Here is a 19,873-nt window from a genome sequence, read left to right as displayed (position 1 = left end):
TCAAGTGATGAGAGGCGTTAAGTTGGAGTTCTCCTCAGAGGTTCTCTCTCCATCTGGTGACCTCTTCCTTTTCCGACCACCTGAAAAACACATTTTCTAAGGGTCAATCTGTAAGGCTGGGAGAACATGAGTACTCTCTCGGGGGCCCAAGTGCTCTTCAAAACAGAAGCAGGAATGGGGACAAAGCCCTCGATAGTTTGGCAGTAGTCTGCATTGTCTCCAGGTGCTAATATCAGCATATGCACATCTTGAAGGATTAGAATGCACCTTCCACCTGAGATGACATCTCCAAAAAGCCACACGTCCAGACTAGTGCCAATGGATTGGAGATTTCCTGGACGGGATCAAGCGAAGCCCACACAGTGTCCCAGGAGCATGCCTCCTCATCCCCAGCTCAAATGGTTGCCAGACACCCTCAGAGAGAAGACTGGTCTCATGGACTTTGATGTCCCTGAGGCAGAGGTGGTGGGTATAGCTGGGAGCCATTCCCAGGGACCTACACTCTCTAGATCAGAGGCAACCTCTCTTCTGCACAGGGGTATGTGGGGGTGGAAGGGTACTCTGTTCCCAGCTCCATTGTTTTTAGAAAGGAGTATTTTTCACCTTGTTCTCCCTGCCATGGACTTCTTTCCACAGAGGATATTGCTCTCCTTTTTATTGAGTTTCCTGAACACAAATTTTCTTTAAAAGACCAGATTGTAAGTATTTTAGGTTTTGCAGGTCATTTGGTTCCTGTTGCAACCACTCAACTCTGCCACTGTGGCCATCAAAGACTAGTAGGTTCTATGATCCAATAAAGTGAAAGTGTAAGTCGCTCAGTCGTGTCTGACTCTTTGCGACCCTGTGGATGGTAGCCCGCCAGGCTCTTCTGTCCAGGGAATTCTCTAGGCAAGAATACTGGAGTGGGTTGCCATTCCCTTCTCCAGGGGATCTTCCCAACCCAGGGATCAAACCCAGGTCTCCCACATTGCAGGCAGATTCTTTACTGTCTGAGCCACGGGCAGGGAAGCCTCCTTATTTTTTTATAGGAATGGGCAGGGGAGGAAGTCAGGATTTGATCTGTGGCCATGGTTTACAGACTCCTGCCTTAGACAACTACCCACTGAATGGGGCAGATGCCCAAACTATCAAGGGTGCAGTACCTGCCCAAACCCCATTACAGGTTCCGCAATTGTACCTCATTTGGGTTCCCAAAAGGAGTCAATGGTTTCTGCTTCAGGAGTAAGATCCTAGCATGTTTTTTGTACTAACCAGCTGGTGGGTGGCTTTCATCCTGGTAAAGAAGTACTCACTCAAGGTTCTCAGCAACTTCTTGCCCATGGTTTCCTCTAAGTCACTGCTGCAGGGGCTGGTCTCTGTGTCCAGGTTGATATGACAACATTCACTATCTGATGCTGAGACAAAGAAAAGAAGAACGAACACAAGCCTTTCCACCTGAACACCCAGGGATCCAGGTAGAGTGTTTTTTGTCAATGTTCCTTGGCAGGTGAAAGCTCAAAACCAGAGCCAAGACAGTGATGGCTGCAACACATAAGGAATATCCAGGAAGACAAAGGCTCTAATTACTTAGCAAGAGGCTTTTTGGGGCCACAAAAGGAACTAAGAAACAAGAGAAGAGGAGCAGGAATCCAACTCTCCAAGCACTGTTAGGTCAGACAGAGATGAGAACATGAGCATTTCCATTCAGTATCTGCCAGATAAGAAGCACCTTGGTGGATGGGTTGGGTGTCACCTTCACCTTCCTCTCTTGGCATGGACCCTGGAAAATCACAGGGCTCGATAACAACTAAGCTCATGTGCTCTCTTCTTCCACCAAACCCAGGGGGGATTCAGAGAAGTGCCAGATCTGAGAGCTGGAAAGGGACCCAGTCCCTGACCACCAATGCCTCTGAATCTCATTGGGGAGGCAAATGGTGTGGTGGACTGGGCAAGTCATTTCCCTTCTCCAGGCGTAGGCCCTCATGTGTCATACGAGGAGGATGGACTGGAATAATCTCCAAAGACTGGCCCATCTCCTCTATTCTCATTCCTTTGATTTAACTTATTGCTACATGTGTTAGCTATTAAAATCAGTGTGCACAGGAGAAAAACCATCATTCTAAATTCAGCTCCTGGAATTGTGACTATGCATAAGATTTTCTGAGTTATCCACAAGTTCAAACATGTTGTCTCACTGACTTCAAAAGTCTATGAGCACTTGTCAGGTCACTGCTCTGGACCTGAGGGATCTCAGACTTGTGGACTGGGGCTGGTCAGGAGGCAGGATGGGTGCTGGCCTTGGGGTCGTTGGTGTAGCGGGTGGCAGAATACATGGAGATGATTAGCTTGATGAAGCAAGTGTAGAAGGATCTCAGGACTGGTGGGACGCTGGGAGCTTGGAGCAACACTGCAGTCAAGACAGCAGTATTCAGTGTCTCCGTGGGAGGTGCTATGATCTCAGAGATCAGGACAGATTCTACAGATTACGGCTAGTCTCAGGGGCTCAAAGAAAGGGAAGAGCCCTGCCAGTAAGAGCAAAGGCTGACCTCCGTTTCCTAATCTATGAGCTCAATTGCTCATTCGTGTCCCACTCTTTGCAACCCCAAGGACTGTAACCTGCCAGGCTCCTCAGTACACGGGGATGCTCCAGGTAAGAATATTGGAGTGGATTGTCATGCCCTCCTTCAGGCGATCTTCCCAACCCAGGGATTTAACCCAGGACTCCTGCATTGCAGGCGGATTCTATACTGTCTAAGCCACCAGGGAAGTCCTTCCTAATCTATTAATTAGGCCTAATAATAACTTCCTAATATTTAGGGAGCACGGTACCAGTACTGTGATGCACCCTCCTATAAATGTTATTTCATTTCTGCTCAAAGTTACTTCATGAAGTAGCCACCGTGATTTTTATCTATTAACATAAGGAAGAATGGGTTTCCTTGGATGCTCAGTGGTAAAGTACCCGTCTGCTAATGCAGGTGATGTGAGTTTGGTTCTGGGTCAGGAAGTTCCCCTGGAAAAGGAAATGGCAACTCACTCCAGTATTCTTGCCTAGGAAACACCATGGTCAGAGGAGCCTGGTAGGCTACAGTCCACGGGGACGCAAAAACGTCAGACATGACTGAGCGACTAAAAAACAACAAACATGAGGAAAGATATCTATTAAGCTAAGGGAACCGAGTCTTAGGTTAGAGTAACTTGTCTAAAGTTGCCGAACTCCTAAATGGGGAAGCCAGGGTCAGAATCCAGGTGGAAACCTAGCTAACAGTGTTCTGAGAATAAACTACCGCGGATCTGATGCCTGGGAGGTGCACAGTAAGCCTTAGTGTTCCTTCCCTGGCAGCATAAGGAGGTGGGGAGTTTTACGTGGGGGCTATGGTCCCAGACTTCCCTCACCTGGCTCACCTGGGGCCATACCAGGACTCAATGGCCTTGACCCATTTCCCTTTTACTCCCACGGGACTCAGTTTCCCTCCCTGACCTGCTCTAGCGGGCAGAGCGGCAGGAGACAGTGAGAGCTGTTGCGTGCTCTGCTCCTCAAAGTCGGTCATTTCCTCCTGGGTGAAGGCCATCTCTTCCATCCTCAGGTACACGACCTCGCCGGGGCTTCTCAGCCCATCTGAGCGGCTGCCTGGGGAGGACAGTAAGTGTGTCACCTCTCTGCTCTGGAGGAGACCTGGGGCCCCCTGAGGACAAGCCTGCAGCTCCGGGTGGGGCCGAGGAGGGAGGCGGGGCCGAGGAGGGAGGCGGGGCCGAGGAGGGAGGCGGGGCCGAGGAGGGAGGCGGGGCCGAGGAGGGAGGCGGGGCCGAGGAGGGAGGCGGGGCCGAGGAGGGAGGCGGGGCCGAGGAGCTGCTTGGCTCATCACCTCCCAACCGGCTTACACGGCAGGCTGCTCCGGTGGCTCAGGAGGGTGGCAGCAGGGTCATCCTTGGGAGTCTGGGGTGTGCCCCGGGTCGTGGAGGCCTCCATGTCGGGGGACTGGGGTGAGCTCTCCATGTGGCAGGCAGTGAGCGCGTTCTGGTACTGCTGCCGTGTGATCTGGAAGATGGAGGCAGAGGTGGGTCGAGGTTCAGAAGTTGGGCAGAGCCCTCTCTGGACCTGGCTCACCTTCCTGAGTTCAGAAGCACCCCCACTAAGGTGCTTTGGAACCTTTGCCAAGAGGGAACCCCTTTGCCACCACCGTTCTTCTGTTCATTTTTATTGGCTCTGGACTCTTACACCTGGAGAAACCTTCTCCTGAGACCCATGAGAGAATGGAAGGCCCTTCAGTTAGCAGGTGGTTGCCCACGGAGAGGTTTAAAACACGGGCATATGTTGTTGCCAAGGGCCCTATTCCTAAAGGGCAGTCAATGGGGACTCAGCAAGAACAAGATCTCCAACTTGTATAGAGGCTGAAATAAGAAACCTCCATATGAAGAACGTAAACTTTGGCAAAACCACAGATGAAGTCAATTTATTACTACTGTTTTTTCTAATGCCTTCCATAATCATAATCCTTCCAGAAAGTACTGCCAGGAAGACGCTCCTTTCTGTAGATGGATTGTATACTTCCTTACATTGAATGAGGACTCAAATATACACTAGGCTTCCTTTTTTTCCTTTTATGACAGGAAGCGCACAAATTTATTTGTAGTAACAAACTCATTCCTGATAGTATTTGCACCAAATTGGCTTGTAATCTCAACTTTTTACTTAAAACATCATTGAGTTATTTATTTTTGGAAATCCTATATATTACTGGAAGTGCTACAAATATACTAAAGAGATGGAACTGATGATTCGATTTTCAGACATTGGTGAAGACTCTAGTGCTAATGTTATGCAGAAGAGTTTGCTTTTGCAGACAGACATTGGACTATGAGAATAAAACCTTCCATCCACTCAGTGCATTACGGCTTACAGAGCACTCAGGAATGCGTTATCTCCTTTGGGCACCATGGCTGCAAGGGGGTAAGCATGAGAAGTCCTGTGGTGCCTATTTTACAAATAAGGAAATGAAGTTCAGAAAGGTTGGGGATTTGCCTAAGGTTTAACAGTAAGCAAGCCTTCAGAGTTCCAGCCCTGAGATGTGCATTCTGCTTGGGAAAGTGCTATTCATTCTCAGGGGCCAGGGAGATGGAAGGTGAGGTGGGACTGTAGAACTCCAAGTTTTCTGAGGAGAAACTCTAGGGTCTGATAATGGGCAGGATCTGCCCTTGCAATCTGGGCATTTCAGTTTAAAGGGCCTTTACTCTTGCTGTCCAGGGGAAAGCATCTGAGCTCACCTCTACATTGTAAACGCACCTGGCTGCATTAGGCTGCCTTTCACAAAACTTTAGGGGAGGTCCCTCCAAAACTGCTATGTTGTTTTTGGGGTCCATAGGCATCAGATGGGAGAAGGCAATGGCAACCCACTCCAGTACTCTTGCGTGGAAAATCCCATGGACAGGGGAGCCTGGTAGGCTGCAGTCCATGGGGTCGCCAAGAGTCGGACACGACTGAGCAACTTCACTTTCACTTTTCACTTTCATGCATTGAAGAAGGAAATGACAACCCACTCCACTGTTCTTGCCTGGAGAATCCCAGGAACGGGGAAGCCTAGTGGACTGCCGTCTATGGGGTCCACAGAGTTGGACACGACTGAAGTGACTTAGCAGCAGCAGCAGCAGGCATCAGATGACTGAAGAGAAGTAGGACACATAGTCTGAGCCAAGGTTATTATCAAAACTCAGTCTTTTAGTGTTACCATGGGTTTCTAAAGGTGAAGCTTTCTTTGGAGTCTTGAAGGTTCTCCTGGCTTAAACGACAGGAAAATGTCCTAAATGACTCTTGGTAAGCCCAACAAAGCACTTGATATTATTCTATTTGGGTTCTTTTAACTAGTTAGTTTAGATTTGGCGTCCAGTTTAGTTCCCTGGTGACTCAGATGGTAAAGAATCTGCCTGCAATGCAGGAGCCCTGAGACCAATCCCTGGGTCAGGAAGATCTGGAGAAGGGAATGGCTGCCCACTCTAGTATTCCATGCCTGGAGAATTCCATGGGCAGAGAAGCCTGGCGGGCTACATATAGTCCATGGGGTCCCAAAGAGTTGGACATGACTGAATGACTAACACTTTCACTTTTTCACTTTTAAAGACCAAATGATTCTTCGCCTAAAAACTATGGTGTGAAACACACTGCCTATTCAAGACAAAGGCATTGGGCAATGCCTTGGTTACCTGCTCTAGGGATCTCACAGCCTTGCTTTCACAATGCTTCTCTTTTAAGTTAGAAAAGTCACAAACAAATACAACGTCAACGAAAATGAAAATTGCTCAGTCGTGTCCGATTCTTTGCGACTCCATGGACTGTTGCCTGCCAGGCTCGTCTGTCCATGAAATTCTCCAGGCCAGAATACTGGAGTGGGTACCTGTTCCCTTCTCCAGGGATCTTCCCAACCCAGGGATCGAACCCAGGTCTCCCGCATTGCAGGTGGATTTTTTACCATCTGTGTCAAAGTGTCACCTTAAAAGAAATTTGGGAAGGCACTAGCCAAATGTATTCAGGAAATCTCCCCAGCTACATTTCTAGATTCAAGCATCACTTTTTGTCAGTTCCCTCCTCATGTTCACCTGTGAAGCCTTTTCTACCTAGCACAGTACTATCCAAGAAAAATATAATGTGAGATCACATAGGTAAAAGTTTTTTGGCCGAGCAGCATGTGGGATCTAAACTGCCTGACCAAGAATTGAAACCTTGCCCCCTGCATTGGAAGTGCAGAGTCTTAACCACTGGACTACTAGAGAAACCCCTGCATAGGTAATTTAAAATTGTCTAGTTGTCACGTTTTAAAAAAAGTAAACGCAAACAGGTGAAATTAATTTTATATATTTCATTTAACTTAATATATCCAATATAGCTTCACTTCAAATTGTACCCAATATAAAATAATTAATGAGGAATCTTACATTCTTCTTTGTATCAAGTCTTTGAATCCAGTATGTATTTTACATTCCAGCAAACCTCAGTTTGGATGAGCCACATTTCATGTGCTCAGCAGCCACATATGGCCATTGGATTCTGTATCAGACACTGACAGTCCAGCAGATCAACTAAACAGCTTGCCCAGTTATGACAATCCAGCCTTGCATGGTCACAGTGTCCCACTGCTTGCCAGCATAGAATCACTGGTCCGGCTCAGCCCCTCTTTTACATTCCCTGAGTGCGCCATGTTCACTTGCCTTCCGTACCCCTTCCTTCCTTCTCCCTCTTGGCCTTGCCTTCACTCGCCTTTTATTCTTTCCTAATTCTTAAAGTTCCAGTGCTTTCTCCAGCCAACACAGTGCTTAAAATAAAGTGTCACATGATTTCATAATCAATTAGATACTACCCTGCATTGGTCACTGTCATTTGACTTATGGTTCTTTTCCCCAATTATATTTCTTGAGTACACCTCATGGTGCCTAGAACCATCGTTAACTGCTTACCAAATACTTACTGATTGGCACCAAGAGAATGAAACCACTGTTCAAAGGACACCATGTTCTTATTCTCTCTTCACTACTGCAGTTACCATTTCTTAGCAATAGCTTGAGTTCAAGTTGTCTTTTACTCTAGCCAGTTAAGAACTCAGTTCAGTTCAGTCACTCAGTTGTGTCCGACTCTTTGCGACCCCATGAATCACAGTACACCAGGCCTCCCTGTCCATTAACACCTCCTGGAGTTCACCCAAACTCATGTGCATCGAGTCGGTGATGCTATCTAGCCATCTCATCCTCTGTCGTCCCCTTCTCCTCCTGCCTCCAACCCCTCCCAGCATCAGGGTCTTTTCCAATGAGTCAACTCTTCGCATGAGGTGGCCAAAGTATTAGTTTCAGCCTCAGCATCAGTCTTCCCAATGAACACCCAGGACTGGTCTCATTTAGGATGGACTGGTTGGATGTCCTTGCAGTCCAAGGGACTCGCAAGAGTCTTCTCCAGCACCACAGTTCAAAAGCATCAATTCTTTGGTGCTCAGCTTTCTTCACAGTCCAACTCTCACATCCATACATGACCACTCAAGTGTCCTCTAAATTACAAAAGAAATGGAGATCAGTTGATCTCAAAACTAACAGGAGTTAAGGGTACCCTTTGGGACAATTTGACTTAGCAGTCAATGCGTCCAGAAGTTCACCTTTCAGCCAGAGTGATGTTTCCAATCCTCTTATGATGTTCTGCTTATATTTTCAACTCTCAGGTGGTTTATTCATCCCTCAAGGGCTTCCCTGGTAGTTCATTGGTAAAGTATCCACCTGCCAGTGCTCGAGATGAGGGTTCAATCCCAGGTCAGGAAGATCCCTTGGAGAAGGAAATGGCAACCCACACCAGTATTCTTGCCTGGGAAATCCCATAGACAGTAGAGCCTGGCGGGCTACAGTCTGTGGAGTTGCAGAAGAATTGGACACAACTTAGCGACTAAACAGCAATGGAAATTCATCCCTCAAAACACAATTTTGCAATTTAGAGATTCTGCCTCCAGATGGTGATGGGGCATCTTGGCCATGGTTACACAATTCACTATACAACATCTGCCAAATGTTCTTAATTTAAAGATGATATTAATATTTATGGAATACATTAAAGAATTCTGAAAGATTCTTTGGTACCTTCATAACTTATTAACTCCTATTAATCATGGCTTTGGGGCTTCCCTGGTGCCTCAGTGGTTAAAAAATCCGCTTGCGCTGCCGGAGACTTAGGAGATGAGGGTTTGATTCCTGGGTTGGTCGATCTCCTGGAGGATGGCATGCAACCCACTCCAATATTCTTGCTTGGATAATCCCATGGTCAGAGAAACCTGGTGGGCTACAGTCCATAGGGTCACAAAAGGTCGGACATGACTGAAGCAACTGAGCAAACACACACACACACATAAACACACCCAGACACAATCATGGCTTTAATACCTTTCCCAGATACTCACTGGATATTGGATATACCTTTCTTTCTAATTTTATATTGAACTCAAATTGCTCCTGGACTTAATAAACAGTTCTAGAACCTAGTCTGTTGGACAGGAAAAGCCTCTGCAGCCAGTCACAGGGGAAATCACCCCTGAGTTTTCTCAAAAACTCTCTTTGTATTAACAAAAAAAAGGTGCGTTTGAGGTGGTGAGTAAAAGAGCAACCTGAACATGGCCCTAAAAGTCCATTTAGTCAGGAGAAAAATGTCAACTTACATTAAAAAACAAAACAGAAAAATCAAACCCTTATGTTAAACAAGAGCTTGATCTTACAATGTTCCCTTCTGTAGAACAACCCATTGCAATTGAAGTTTTTAAGTGACTTGAACCACAAGTTGAAAGAGATTTCTGAATAATACTTTACTAGGTTTCTAGCCTTCCCTAAACTTCTACTTCTGACATGTAGCTTTCTCAATTTCAAAACATCTAGGTAGACAAAAGGACCATGGGCAGTGATGCCTTGCTGCCCCAGTCCCAGCAAGGCCCTCTGGCCTGAGATAAAGGATAACACCTGTACCTGAGAACTGACCTCGGATTTGGAGTTCTCAGCTCGCCACTGGCTCACTGTCAGGAAAGAGACTTTCCTTATATGTTCCTTGTTTTTTATAGAATGTTCCATTTGTTTTCAGGAGTGGATACATGAGCTATATGAGATCAATTGTAAGTTTTGGGAAAATCCTTACAAACTTAGTGTTGGGTATTCATCCTAACACATTCCATTTTGAGGAATAGCCAAATCCATCTCCTAAAAGTGCTCTCCAAGCTGTGCACTGCCAGAGATGTTTCAGAAGACTCTGGGCTTATCACAGTTGCTCATTAAACATGACGCCTCAAAATCTCCTTCACTTTTCTCTCCAAAGCCTCATGTGGATTTTCTCAACTTACGATACAAATGGTGTTACGGACTGGATGTTTGTGTTCCTCCAAAACTCATATGCTGAAATTCTAACTTCCAAGGTGATGGCATTAGGAGGTAGAGCCTTGGAGGCAGTTAGGTCATGAGCAGGGAGCCCTCATGAATGCGACTGGTGCCCTTATAAGAAGGAAGCCTGCTTCCTCTGTCTCCCTCTCTCCCTGCTCCTTCCGACCACATGAGGATACAGAGAGGGCAGCCATTTTCAAACCATGAACTGGACTCTCACCAGATACCACCTGGATTGACCAGCACCTTGAACTTGGAGATCCAGCTTCCACGAACTGTGAGAAATAAATGTTTGTGGTCTGAGTCGCCCAGTCTATGATAATTGTTGTAACAGCTAAAATAGACTAAGACAAGTGGAAAGACCTGAGAAACGAACTTAATAAAAATTCCCAATGCACTTAAAACAGAATCCAGAACCTGTGCTCTGGCCTAAAGATGCCAGGTAACACTGCTACCCACACTCTATTCCCAACTCACGTCAGCCTCTGTCTGCACATAACATGCCAGGCCAAATATCCTCGGACCACCAAACTCTTTCCTGCCTCTGTCATTTCTATCTTGAACATTCTCTCCATGGCCCTTTCCAGGTCCCAACAAAAAATGTCCTTTTCTCAGCCTGCTCTAATAACCATTTCTAAAGCAGCCTCCTTGCCAACTCTGCCCAGGCACTATTTATCCCATGATCTAATTTATTTCCTTCAGAGCCTTCATCACTCTCCTAAATAACCTAGGTTACTGATGTGGTTACTTGTTTATCACCTTTCTCCTCCTATGAGCCTGGAAGCTCTAGAAAAGCAGGAACTTGCAGTCTTGTTGACCACAGTATTTTGTTGATGCCTAGACAGTGCTGAGCATGAGCAAGTAGTCAGTAGATATCTGTTGAGCCACTGACACATATGATGACATTCAATTTCTTTTCCCACAAACCACGTGCCCAGTACTACCAACCACTGAGTTGGCACAGCAGAATTTCTCTCCTCCCACTTTTTCCTACCCCACTTCTGAGGACGGTCTACAATGACAGGGCTTCAGGGCTGGAGGCAAGAGGGAGGAGAATCGTGGGCTGTGGTTTTCTGAGGTTCAACCTCATTGTCACGATAGACTAGTTAAAGTGTCCACAATCATACATACCATGCATACTGTTGGATTCGTTACTAAAGCACTTTCCCCTGGCTCCATCAGCTCTGATTTCCCTGAACTCTCTCAAAGCCCAGTGACTTAAGGACTTGGACTCTGGAGACAGAGAGACTTAATCTTGCAGCTTACAGCTTGGTTCTGCCACTTCCCAGCTATGAGACCTTATACTCCTTAAACTCCCACGTGTGTGTGTGCTGAGTCACTTCAGTTGTGTCTGACTCTTTGTGACCTCATGGACTGTAGCTTGCCTGGCTCCTCTATCTGCGGGATTTCCCAGGCAAGAATACTGGAGTGAGTTGCCATTTCCATCTCCAGGGGATCGTCCTGACCCAGGGATCCAACTGGCATCTCTTATGTCTCCTGCATTGGCAGGTGAGTTCTTTACCACTAAGACCACCTGGGAAGCCCCCCACAAGCTCCCACTTCATCTATAGAGTGGGGATGACAGAGTACCTACCTCTTAAGTTGCTTGTGGGACTAAGTGGATAATTCAGATCAAGGACGTAAAGTGCATGGCACAAAGCATGCCATCAACAGTCATTACCCCAGCCCACTCCACAGGTACAGCCCCTCCGCTGGCAACTCTCCATGGTTACTTTTATCAACAATGTGTATTTTAGTTCAGGGTGTGGACAGAGTCATGGAACACAGAAAGCCAGTCAGCACACACCACCCTCAAATTTATTCAGAGTGAGTGTTCTGAACAGAAGGAAAGGACCTTCTCCCACCTTTGTGATTCAGCACACCATCATCCGGCCTGCAACCAGGACGACAGCCACCAAGTGAGCACTTTGGGTGTTTGGTTGGACTCAGGTAAATGGGTTCCCTTCTGATCTCAGGCCAAGTGTGTAATGATTTGTGGAATGCTAGCAAACAAAACCAACAAAATAAAACCTATCAAAGCAAGAGAAAGGAGGAAATCTTAGAATATGTTTGTCTAATATTAAACTCAATGAGGGGTATGAAGAAACAGCTTTCCTTAATTACAAGGTGATAAGCATTGCTGCCTCTCTCATACTTGCAAAGTGATTCTCTTCAAATAGCTCAGTGACAGGGCAAGGTGGTTGATAATTACTACAAAGATTTTCAGTTAACGTAAGAGACTGCATTGTGTTTTAGATTTCTAGATAATAATATGTGAAACCTTATACATATGTCAGATCATAGCTGGGATTCCCAGGTGGCTCAGTGGTAAAGAATCTGCCTGCCAATGCAGTAGATACAGGAGATGCGGGGTTTAATCCCTGGGTCAGGAAGATCCCCTGGAGGAGGAAATGGCAACCCACTCCAGTATTCTTGCCTGGGAATCCCCACAGAAAGAAGAGTCTGGTGGACTAGATTCCGTGGGGTCACAAAGAGTCGAACACCACTGAGCATGCTTGGAGGCACCTGGGAAGCCACCCACTGCTGCTGCTGCTGCTGCTGCTAAGTCACTTCAGTCGTGTCCGACTCTGTGTGACCCCATAGACGGAAGCCCACCAGGCTCCCCTGTCCCTGGGATTCTCCAGGCAAGAACACAGGAGTGGGTTGCCATTTCCTTCTCCAGGGAAGCCACTATACACTACTATATTGTTGCTGTTGTTTAGTCCCTAAGTCGTGTCCAACTCTTTTGTGACCCTATGGACTATAGCCTGCCAGGCTCCTTTGTCCATGGGATTTCCCAGACAAGACTACTGGAGTGGGTTGCCATTTCGTTCTCCAGGGATACGCTACTATATGCTTGGTTTATTAATCCCCTGCAAATTTATCTTGAATAAACCAAATCAACCTTGTGCCAATGATGGGGCAACTAAAGGAAACAGTCCTGCTGGCAACTACTCTCAGGCAAGCTAATTCCCTATCTTTTCCTGCCTCAGTTTCTCCACATGAAAAATGGGGAGATGGTCATGAACAACCAGGGTTCAAATGAACAAAGGAACGATAATAGTGACAAATAATGAACAGAATAAAACTGACTGCTGCTGCTGCTGCTAAGTCACTTCAGTCGTGTCCGACTCTGTGTGACCCCATAGACGGAAGCCCACCAGGCTCCCCTGTCCCTGGGATTCTCCAGGCAAGAACACTGGAGTGGGTTGCCATTTCCTTCTCCAATGCATGAAAGAGAAAAGTGAAAGTGAAGTCGCTCAGTCGTGTCTGACCCTTAAAACTGACTGGGGAAAAAAAAACTGCCTGAAACCAGGGCCTTTGGAAAGCCGAGGTTCGGTGTTCACGCTGCCTTCTCTGGGAACGGGGAACAGAAGGCTGTAGGGCGGGCGTGAGGGGAAGGTCCTCTGCGGAGTTACCTTCACGAACTGCACGTCGCTGAGGATGTGGACGGAGTAGTCGGGTGTGTAGAGGTTGTTGCTGCTGCTGCACAGCTGGGTGTTGCTCCCCCCAAAGTCGCTGCGCTCCCGGTTCGGAGACTCCGAGCGGTTCAACCCACTGCAGCGGGAAGGGGACCGGTTTACTGCAGACGAGGAGAGAGGAGATGGGGGGAGGGGGTAAAGGCAAGGAGGGTGGGGTGGGGAGGCAGCAGGGGGAGAGAAGGAGGGAGAGAGAGGAAGGGGTGTTGTTTACTGAGGTCCCGCAGGGGATTTAGGTTATGGCAACATGGGCCCTCACCTCTCCCTTCAGAGCCCAGGAAATGCCCTGCTGCTCCATTTATGAGTAACAAATCCTGACCTCCGGGCTCCACTTGGCTCAGGCTCCTTCCCTCCCCACGAAATCTACCAGCGAGGAGCTGGGTGGTCCACTGCCTTTCTTGGTTCAGGGGTAAGGAAGGGCAGGAGATGAGGACCCTGCTGTGAATGTGGGTGGCTACCCCAGGCCATGAGACCCTTTATTTACCAAAGTGAGTTATTTTATATAAACTCCACTCACAAACCTTCTTTTAGAAAGGCTGAAGCCTTAGGTTTGCCGTAAAAACCACCTGGCAAGCACAGATAACCAGCCTTCACTGTAGTGAGGCATTTTCAGAGGGAACGTCGGGCCTGCCCCCAAACTGGTAGGCAGGACCAGCAGAGGCCCACAAACCATATGGATAGATATTTAAATCACATCAATAAACTGTTAAAATATGCTCTATACTTCTCCTTGACAAATATAACATTTTAGCAACCTAGTAGGCCAGGTTAGGCTCCTTAGAGTTTTGTGCCAGAAAATAGATTGTAGGGGCAGACCCTGCCCTGCCTTAGGGCTTCCCGGCCTGGTCTTCTAGAGTTGTCTGGGTGGAAAATTCAGGATTCTTATATCTGAAATAAGGTCGAGAAGGAAAAACACAGCTCTGGGTGGTACATCCCTTTGGCTCTGAACTACTCACCTCACAGAGAGGAGGTGGAGCTGGGGAGGGCCAAAGTGGGGCCCCCTCCAGGGTGGGTCTCAGGCAGGGCTCTCTTTAGGCTCACAGGCCAGAGGCTGGAACAGTGCTCCCGGCCTTCTGTTAAAGGTCTCCTGAATATTCCGAGTCAGTCTCTTTTTCCATTTTCAAGAACAATTTCTTGGGAAAGTTCAATTACGACCGTATCACTTGGTTTCAAAATGGACTGGGAACTGCCCTCCCAGGATCAACAGAAGAGAGATCCTAAGGTGACCCTAGCATTATCTCTACCACAGAATAACCCTGAATGAGACTGCAAAGCCCTTTCCACCGCTCTGCATCCCTCTGACACCACTCTGCATTTCTTCCCAAGAAAGAGAAGTGGGAAGCTGTGGCCTCTCCTAACACAGTCAGTTCAGGGGCGCCAATGAAGAGCCTGATTGTTCAGAGATTACGCTCCTTGGTTCCTTCAGGGAAGAACCGTAGGAATTTAATTCTGTTTCTTAAGATAATGCTACCATCCATCAAAATGATTAGCATCTCTTTGGAGTGACTTCTGGAGGTCTGACGGTCTGTTTAGCTGTCAAACTGTTACTGTTGTCTTGCAAACCATGTAGTGGAAAAATTAAAATGACAGTGTGTTGAATCATTTTCTCATTAGAGCCAGAATAATCACTGCCTTGATCAGATTATAGAATTAAGGGTTCTACCTCCAGTCTTTCCCTTCTCAGTTAAGTGTCATCCACATATACACTGTTGCTTGACCCAGAAACCTGGGAGTCTCCTGCGACTCCTGCCAATCCATCAGCCCCACATCAGGTCTCTTTCTCCGCTCAAGTCCCAGTTACCGTCACTCTTGCCTAGACCAGAGTTTGGTCTTCCCATTTATAATCTCATAATCTGTTCTCACCTCAGCTGTCAAAAGCACATTTTCAAAACACAAATCAGGGGACTTCCCTGGTGGTCCAGTGGTTAAGAATCTGCCTTGCAATGTAAAGGACACAGGTCAATTCCTGGTGGGGGAACTAGGAACCAAGACCGCAGGCCATAGCTAGAGAGTCCATGGGCTGCAACGAAAGATCTCGAGTGCCACAACTAAGACCTGATGCAGCCAAATAAATAAAAACAAACAGAAGAACACACAAATCCACTTCCAGTTGAATCTAAGCCCCCCATGACTTGACCCCTGCTTTCCCATCTGATCTCCTCCTGGGGCTCCCTTCCCACCATGCTTGTTCTGCTCTAGCCTACTGGCCCCCTTGGGGATTCTCAATCCTGTAAACCTCCCCCACCTCAGTAGATGCCATTTCCCCTTCTCCCCTCCCCCTCATTTTACCCTCATGCCCCCTTTCCTCCCCTCATTTTACCCCCCAATCCCTGGACTCACTTCTCAGTCATTAGGTCTCAACTGAAATATCACCTTCTCTGAAGAGCCAGTCGGGCCACCTTAAGAATATTCCCCCTATTTTCCTCTATCACTGTCCCCTGTTCATCCCTTTAAAGCACTTTTCACAAGTTTTAATTAAGTACATGTTTGTATTTATTTGTAATGTCTGCTCAGTTCAATGCTAAATTCCATGAGGGCAGAGACCTTGTCTTTTCTGGTCATTGCTGTACATCCAGTATCTACCACAGTGTCTGGCCCAGAGTAGGCGCTCATTAAAGAAGGATGGAATGAACAAGTCAGAACCTAACAGTCCCTGAAGGAGTTTTTATTTAGAATCTAAATTTTATTTTTAAAAAGGCTTCAGAACTTTTAGTCACTCTGGAATCAGAAAGCCTTTTCCAGCAACCAGCATCTGGTCCCATCACTTCATGGGAAATAGATGGGGAAACAGTGGAAACAGTGTCAGACTTTATTTTTTTGGGCTCCAAAATCACTGAGGATGCTGATTGCAGCCATGAAATTAAAAGACGCTTGCTCATTGGAAGGAAAGTTATGACCAACCTAGATAGTATATTAAAGAACAGAGACATTACTTTGCCAACCAAGGTCCGTCTAGTCAAGGCTATGGTTTTTCCAGTGGTCATGTATGGATGTGAGAGTTGGACTGTGAAGAAAGCTGATCGCCGAAGAATTGATGCTTTTGAACTGTGCTGCTGGAGAAGACTCTTGAGAGTCCCTTGGACTGCAAGGAGATCCAACCAGTCCATTCTGAAGGAGATCGATCCTGGGTGTTCACTGGAAGGACTGATGCTAAAGCTGAAACTCCAATACTTTGGCCACCTCATGCGAAGAGTGGACTCACTGGAAAAGACTCTGATGCTGGGAAGGATTGGGGGCGGGAGGAGAAGGGGACGACAGAGAATGAGATGGCTGGATGGCATCACCGACTCGATGGACATGAGTTTGAGTGAACTCCGGGAGTTGGTGATGGACAGGGAGGCCTGGCGTGCTGTGATTCATGGGGCCGCAAAGAGTCGGTCACGACTGAGCGACTGAACTGAACTGAAGTCATTCCCGGTAGACTGACTTCTTGAAGTGAGGGGTGGGCAGAAGAAAACACCAGGAATGCACTGCCAAGGCCCCATAACTTGAGGAAGAGGCCTCAGGAAACATCAGAACCTTCTGTTTGTCTGTCTATTTAATAAGAGTGTGTGAAACCAGGAGTCCTGGAGTCCTACTTACCAGCTGGGTGACACAAGTGACCAGGGGCCGAGAGGGACAGTGATGGTGATGTGGAGAACAGAATAAAGCACCAATGTGACTGTAAACAGCAGCAGTATTGGGCAGAAAAAGACCCATTTCACATTTGGCCCTGGTCCCTTGAAATAAATGGACAAGGTCTGGCTTGCCTAGACTCACTGTGGCTGTTCTGAGGTGGTGGCTGACTAAGTCAGTTGGTAGTGCTTCCTCAGGTCTGGTTTTCATGGAAAAGGGGGCAGGCAGTCCTGTAGGAGTGTGGCTTCCTTGGTGCGAGAAGAGTCTGGAAAACCACACCTTGATCTGGTAGGTTTTGTCCTCAACTCAGTTTGGAACAAAGAGAATGGGTGTGAGCAGGGGTTTGTGGCTTCAGTTACCCTGAGAAATAACCACTGCTCCTTGATAATCCTCCACTTTGCCTGGTGGGACCTGTGCCCCACAAACCCACACCTCTGTTCTACATTCTCATCCCTTGTGTCATCATTCAGGACAGCTTCAGAGAGGCTGATAGGGAAATATATCGTGCCTACTAATCAACTTCTGCTTACTTACAAGCTATGACAAACCTAGACAGCATATTAAAGAGCAGAGACATGACTTTGCTGACAAAGGTCTGTCTAGTCAAAGCTATGGTTTTTCCAGTAGTCATGTATGGATGTAAGAGCTGGACCATAAAGAAGGCTGAGCACTGAAAAATTGATGCTTTTAAACTGTGGTGTTGGAGAAGACTTTTGAGAGTCCTGTGGACTGCAAGATCAAACCAGTCAATCCTAAAGGAAATCAGTCCTGAATATTCATTGGAAGGACTGATGCTGAAGCTGAAACTTCAATACTTTGGCCACCTGATGCCAAGAACTGACTCACTGGAAAAGATCCTGATGCTGAGAAAGACTGAAGGCAGGAGGAGAAGGGGATGACAGAGGATGAGATAGTTGGATGGCATCACTGACTCGATGGACATGAGTTTGAGCAAGCTCCGGGAGTTGGTGATGGACAGCAAAGCCTGGAGTGCTGCAGTCCAAGGGGTTGCAAAGAGTTGGACATGACTGAGTGACTAAACTGAACAGAATTAACTTCTGCCTGAATCACTTCCACTTGCTGTTGAAAACAGAGGAAACAGTTTCACCCCTGTTCCTCCCAAAGCTCTCATCGTCATTGGCACCCAGCGCAGGCATGTCACCCTGCTGTCACTCATAGGGCCCACATGTCAAACGCAAGCAACATCAATGTTGTGCTGGGAGGGAAAACATGTTTCTTTTTTTTTAAGTAAAGACAATGCTATTGAAGGTTTATTCATAATATCCCAAAGGATTCCCAACACCAAAAGATACAACTGTCTTACAAAGGTTGGGTCTATAAAAGTCATCTTTAAAATGAAAAAGGAATCTTCATTTCATGACAAAGAAAGTCCCAGCTCATCTGACTGTTGTGCAAGATCAATGATTTTGTGTCCCAGAGCCTGACATTCCTCAGTAGGTAGGATGCTGATGACTCGGCATTTTGGTAATTGTGCACATATACTCAGAAGTTTTTGAGCAAGGGAAATGGAAATGCTTTTAATAAAAAAAAAAGAGAAGAAATCAGTAACAGACGAGTGTCCCAGCAGCATGGCAAACTAGTTCAAGTTGTATAATTCCCCTTGGCATTTTCTAAGAGCACAGAGGCACGGCTTGGGGGAGTGAAGAGAGAAGAAAAATTCTAAGCACAGGGCAAAGAGGTCTAAGAGGCAACAGATTGGGCAGTGATGCATCAAACTGACCACAGGATCCCTCAACAGGGCGCAGGCCAAGCTGTTGACATCTCCCTCGCCCATCTTGCTCTTACATCATGCTCTCAATTTGGGTGGAGAAGTGTGGCAAGCTCATTCCTGCAGACTTCGTGTAGTTTGCCTGTAAGGTACATCTGTCCTGGACGGCAAGTTGGAGTTCCTGAGGTTGGGTGGAGAAGACATTGGGGTAAAATCGGGTTGGGGTGAGAGAAGGGGTGGAAGAGGATTTTAAACTGAAGTCAGGGCTGGATGGAATCTCCCCTCACTCTGCACAGATAGGCAGGGGCCTTGAAAACCTAGACACACCTCTGGGACTCTTGCTTTACTTGTGATACCTGTGCCCAGAGCTTTCACAACTCTATCCCAGGAACAGGAGCCACACACAGAAGAGCACCTCACTCTGCTTCTCAGTCTGGGGATGTGAGAAGAGGTAGGGTTCAGCAACGGCCTGCTTACATCTTTCCAAGTCTCACTGAGGGACCGACAGGAACAGCCCAATTTGGTCATCGTCACTATGCCACAGGCCATCTGTGTTTTCTAAACTGGATGGGGGAATTTAATTACACAGGTTTATAAGAGTACAAACTAGGATTATTAAAATTCATCAGTCTGGGGTACTATTCAACATCAGACAACCAAATGCCAAAAGCTCTCTGTCAAAGCTACAATGTGAACTCTGCAAATCAGCCCAAGTTAGGAGCCCAGATGAACTCGCTCACATTACATGGTGCTTTAATGGTTCCCAAATGTTTACTACACAAGAGCCGACCCAAAGGAATATTTCCACTTACCACATTTCACAAAGTAAAAAGATTATTTTTAGGTACTTCCTTTATATTCTGGGGAAAAAACTATCCTCACTGATCTCAAAGTACATTACAAATGCAACTGGGCATTGAAAAAGGACCCTTGCTCGGGGACTCTCTCTTGCTTTCGTTCTTTCATGGATTCAGAAGGACTGTCATGGGGAACTTGGAATGATCTCTACCATCAGAGAAGAAAAAAGGAACGAATCTGGGGAGAGGGAATGATAACTAGTGGGACTGTCACAGTGGTTTTATTTTTAAATGAAAACACCTGCGAATCTGGCTAATCACAGCACACTCTGGAGGTAATCCACACACACTCTGCTCTGCTTATTTCACACTAAGGCGCAACTAGAAGGAAA

The 19,873-nt window shown here is 46.9% G+C and overlaps 1 protein-coding gene across 2 annotated transcripts in view; it reads right to left on the bottom strand.

Annotated features, from left to right (window-relative positions):
* CNNM1 (cyclin and CBS domain divalent metal cation transport mediator 1) overlaps positions 1 to 19,873 on the bottom strand; it is a 65,849-nt gene continuing 45,976 nt past the window's right edge. For both annotated transcript variants that reach the window (XM_055425929.2, XM_088842517.1), the window contains 5 exons: positions 13,281 to 13,444; positions 3,862 to 4,018; positions 3,461 to 3,610; positions 1,293 to 1,394; positions 1 to 80 (listed from right to left, as the gene is read on the bottom strand). In XM_055425929.2, the coding sequence (XP_055281904.1) occupies positions 1 to 80; positions 1,293 to 1,394; positions 3,461 to 3,610; positions 3,862 to 4,018; positions 13,281 to 13,444 (653 nt within the window). The remainder of the gene's footprint in view (positions 81 to 1,292; positions 1,395 to 3,460; positions 3,611 to 3,861; positions 4,019 to 13,280; positions 13,445 to 19,873) is intronic.

The sequence above is a fragment of the Moschus berezovskii genome, chromosome 12 (genome assembly GCF_049115385.1).
Source record: "Moschus berezovskii isolate FMDL1 chromosome 12, NW_MosBer_1.0, whole genome shotgun sequence".
NCBI classification, from domain to species: Eukaryota; Metazoa; Chordata; class Mammalia; order Artiodactyla; family Moschidae; genus Moschus; species Moschus berezovskii.
This window is presented reverse-complemented; position numbering and strand designations above follow the sequence as displayed.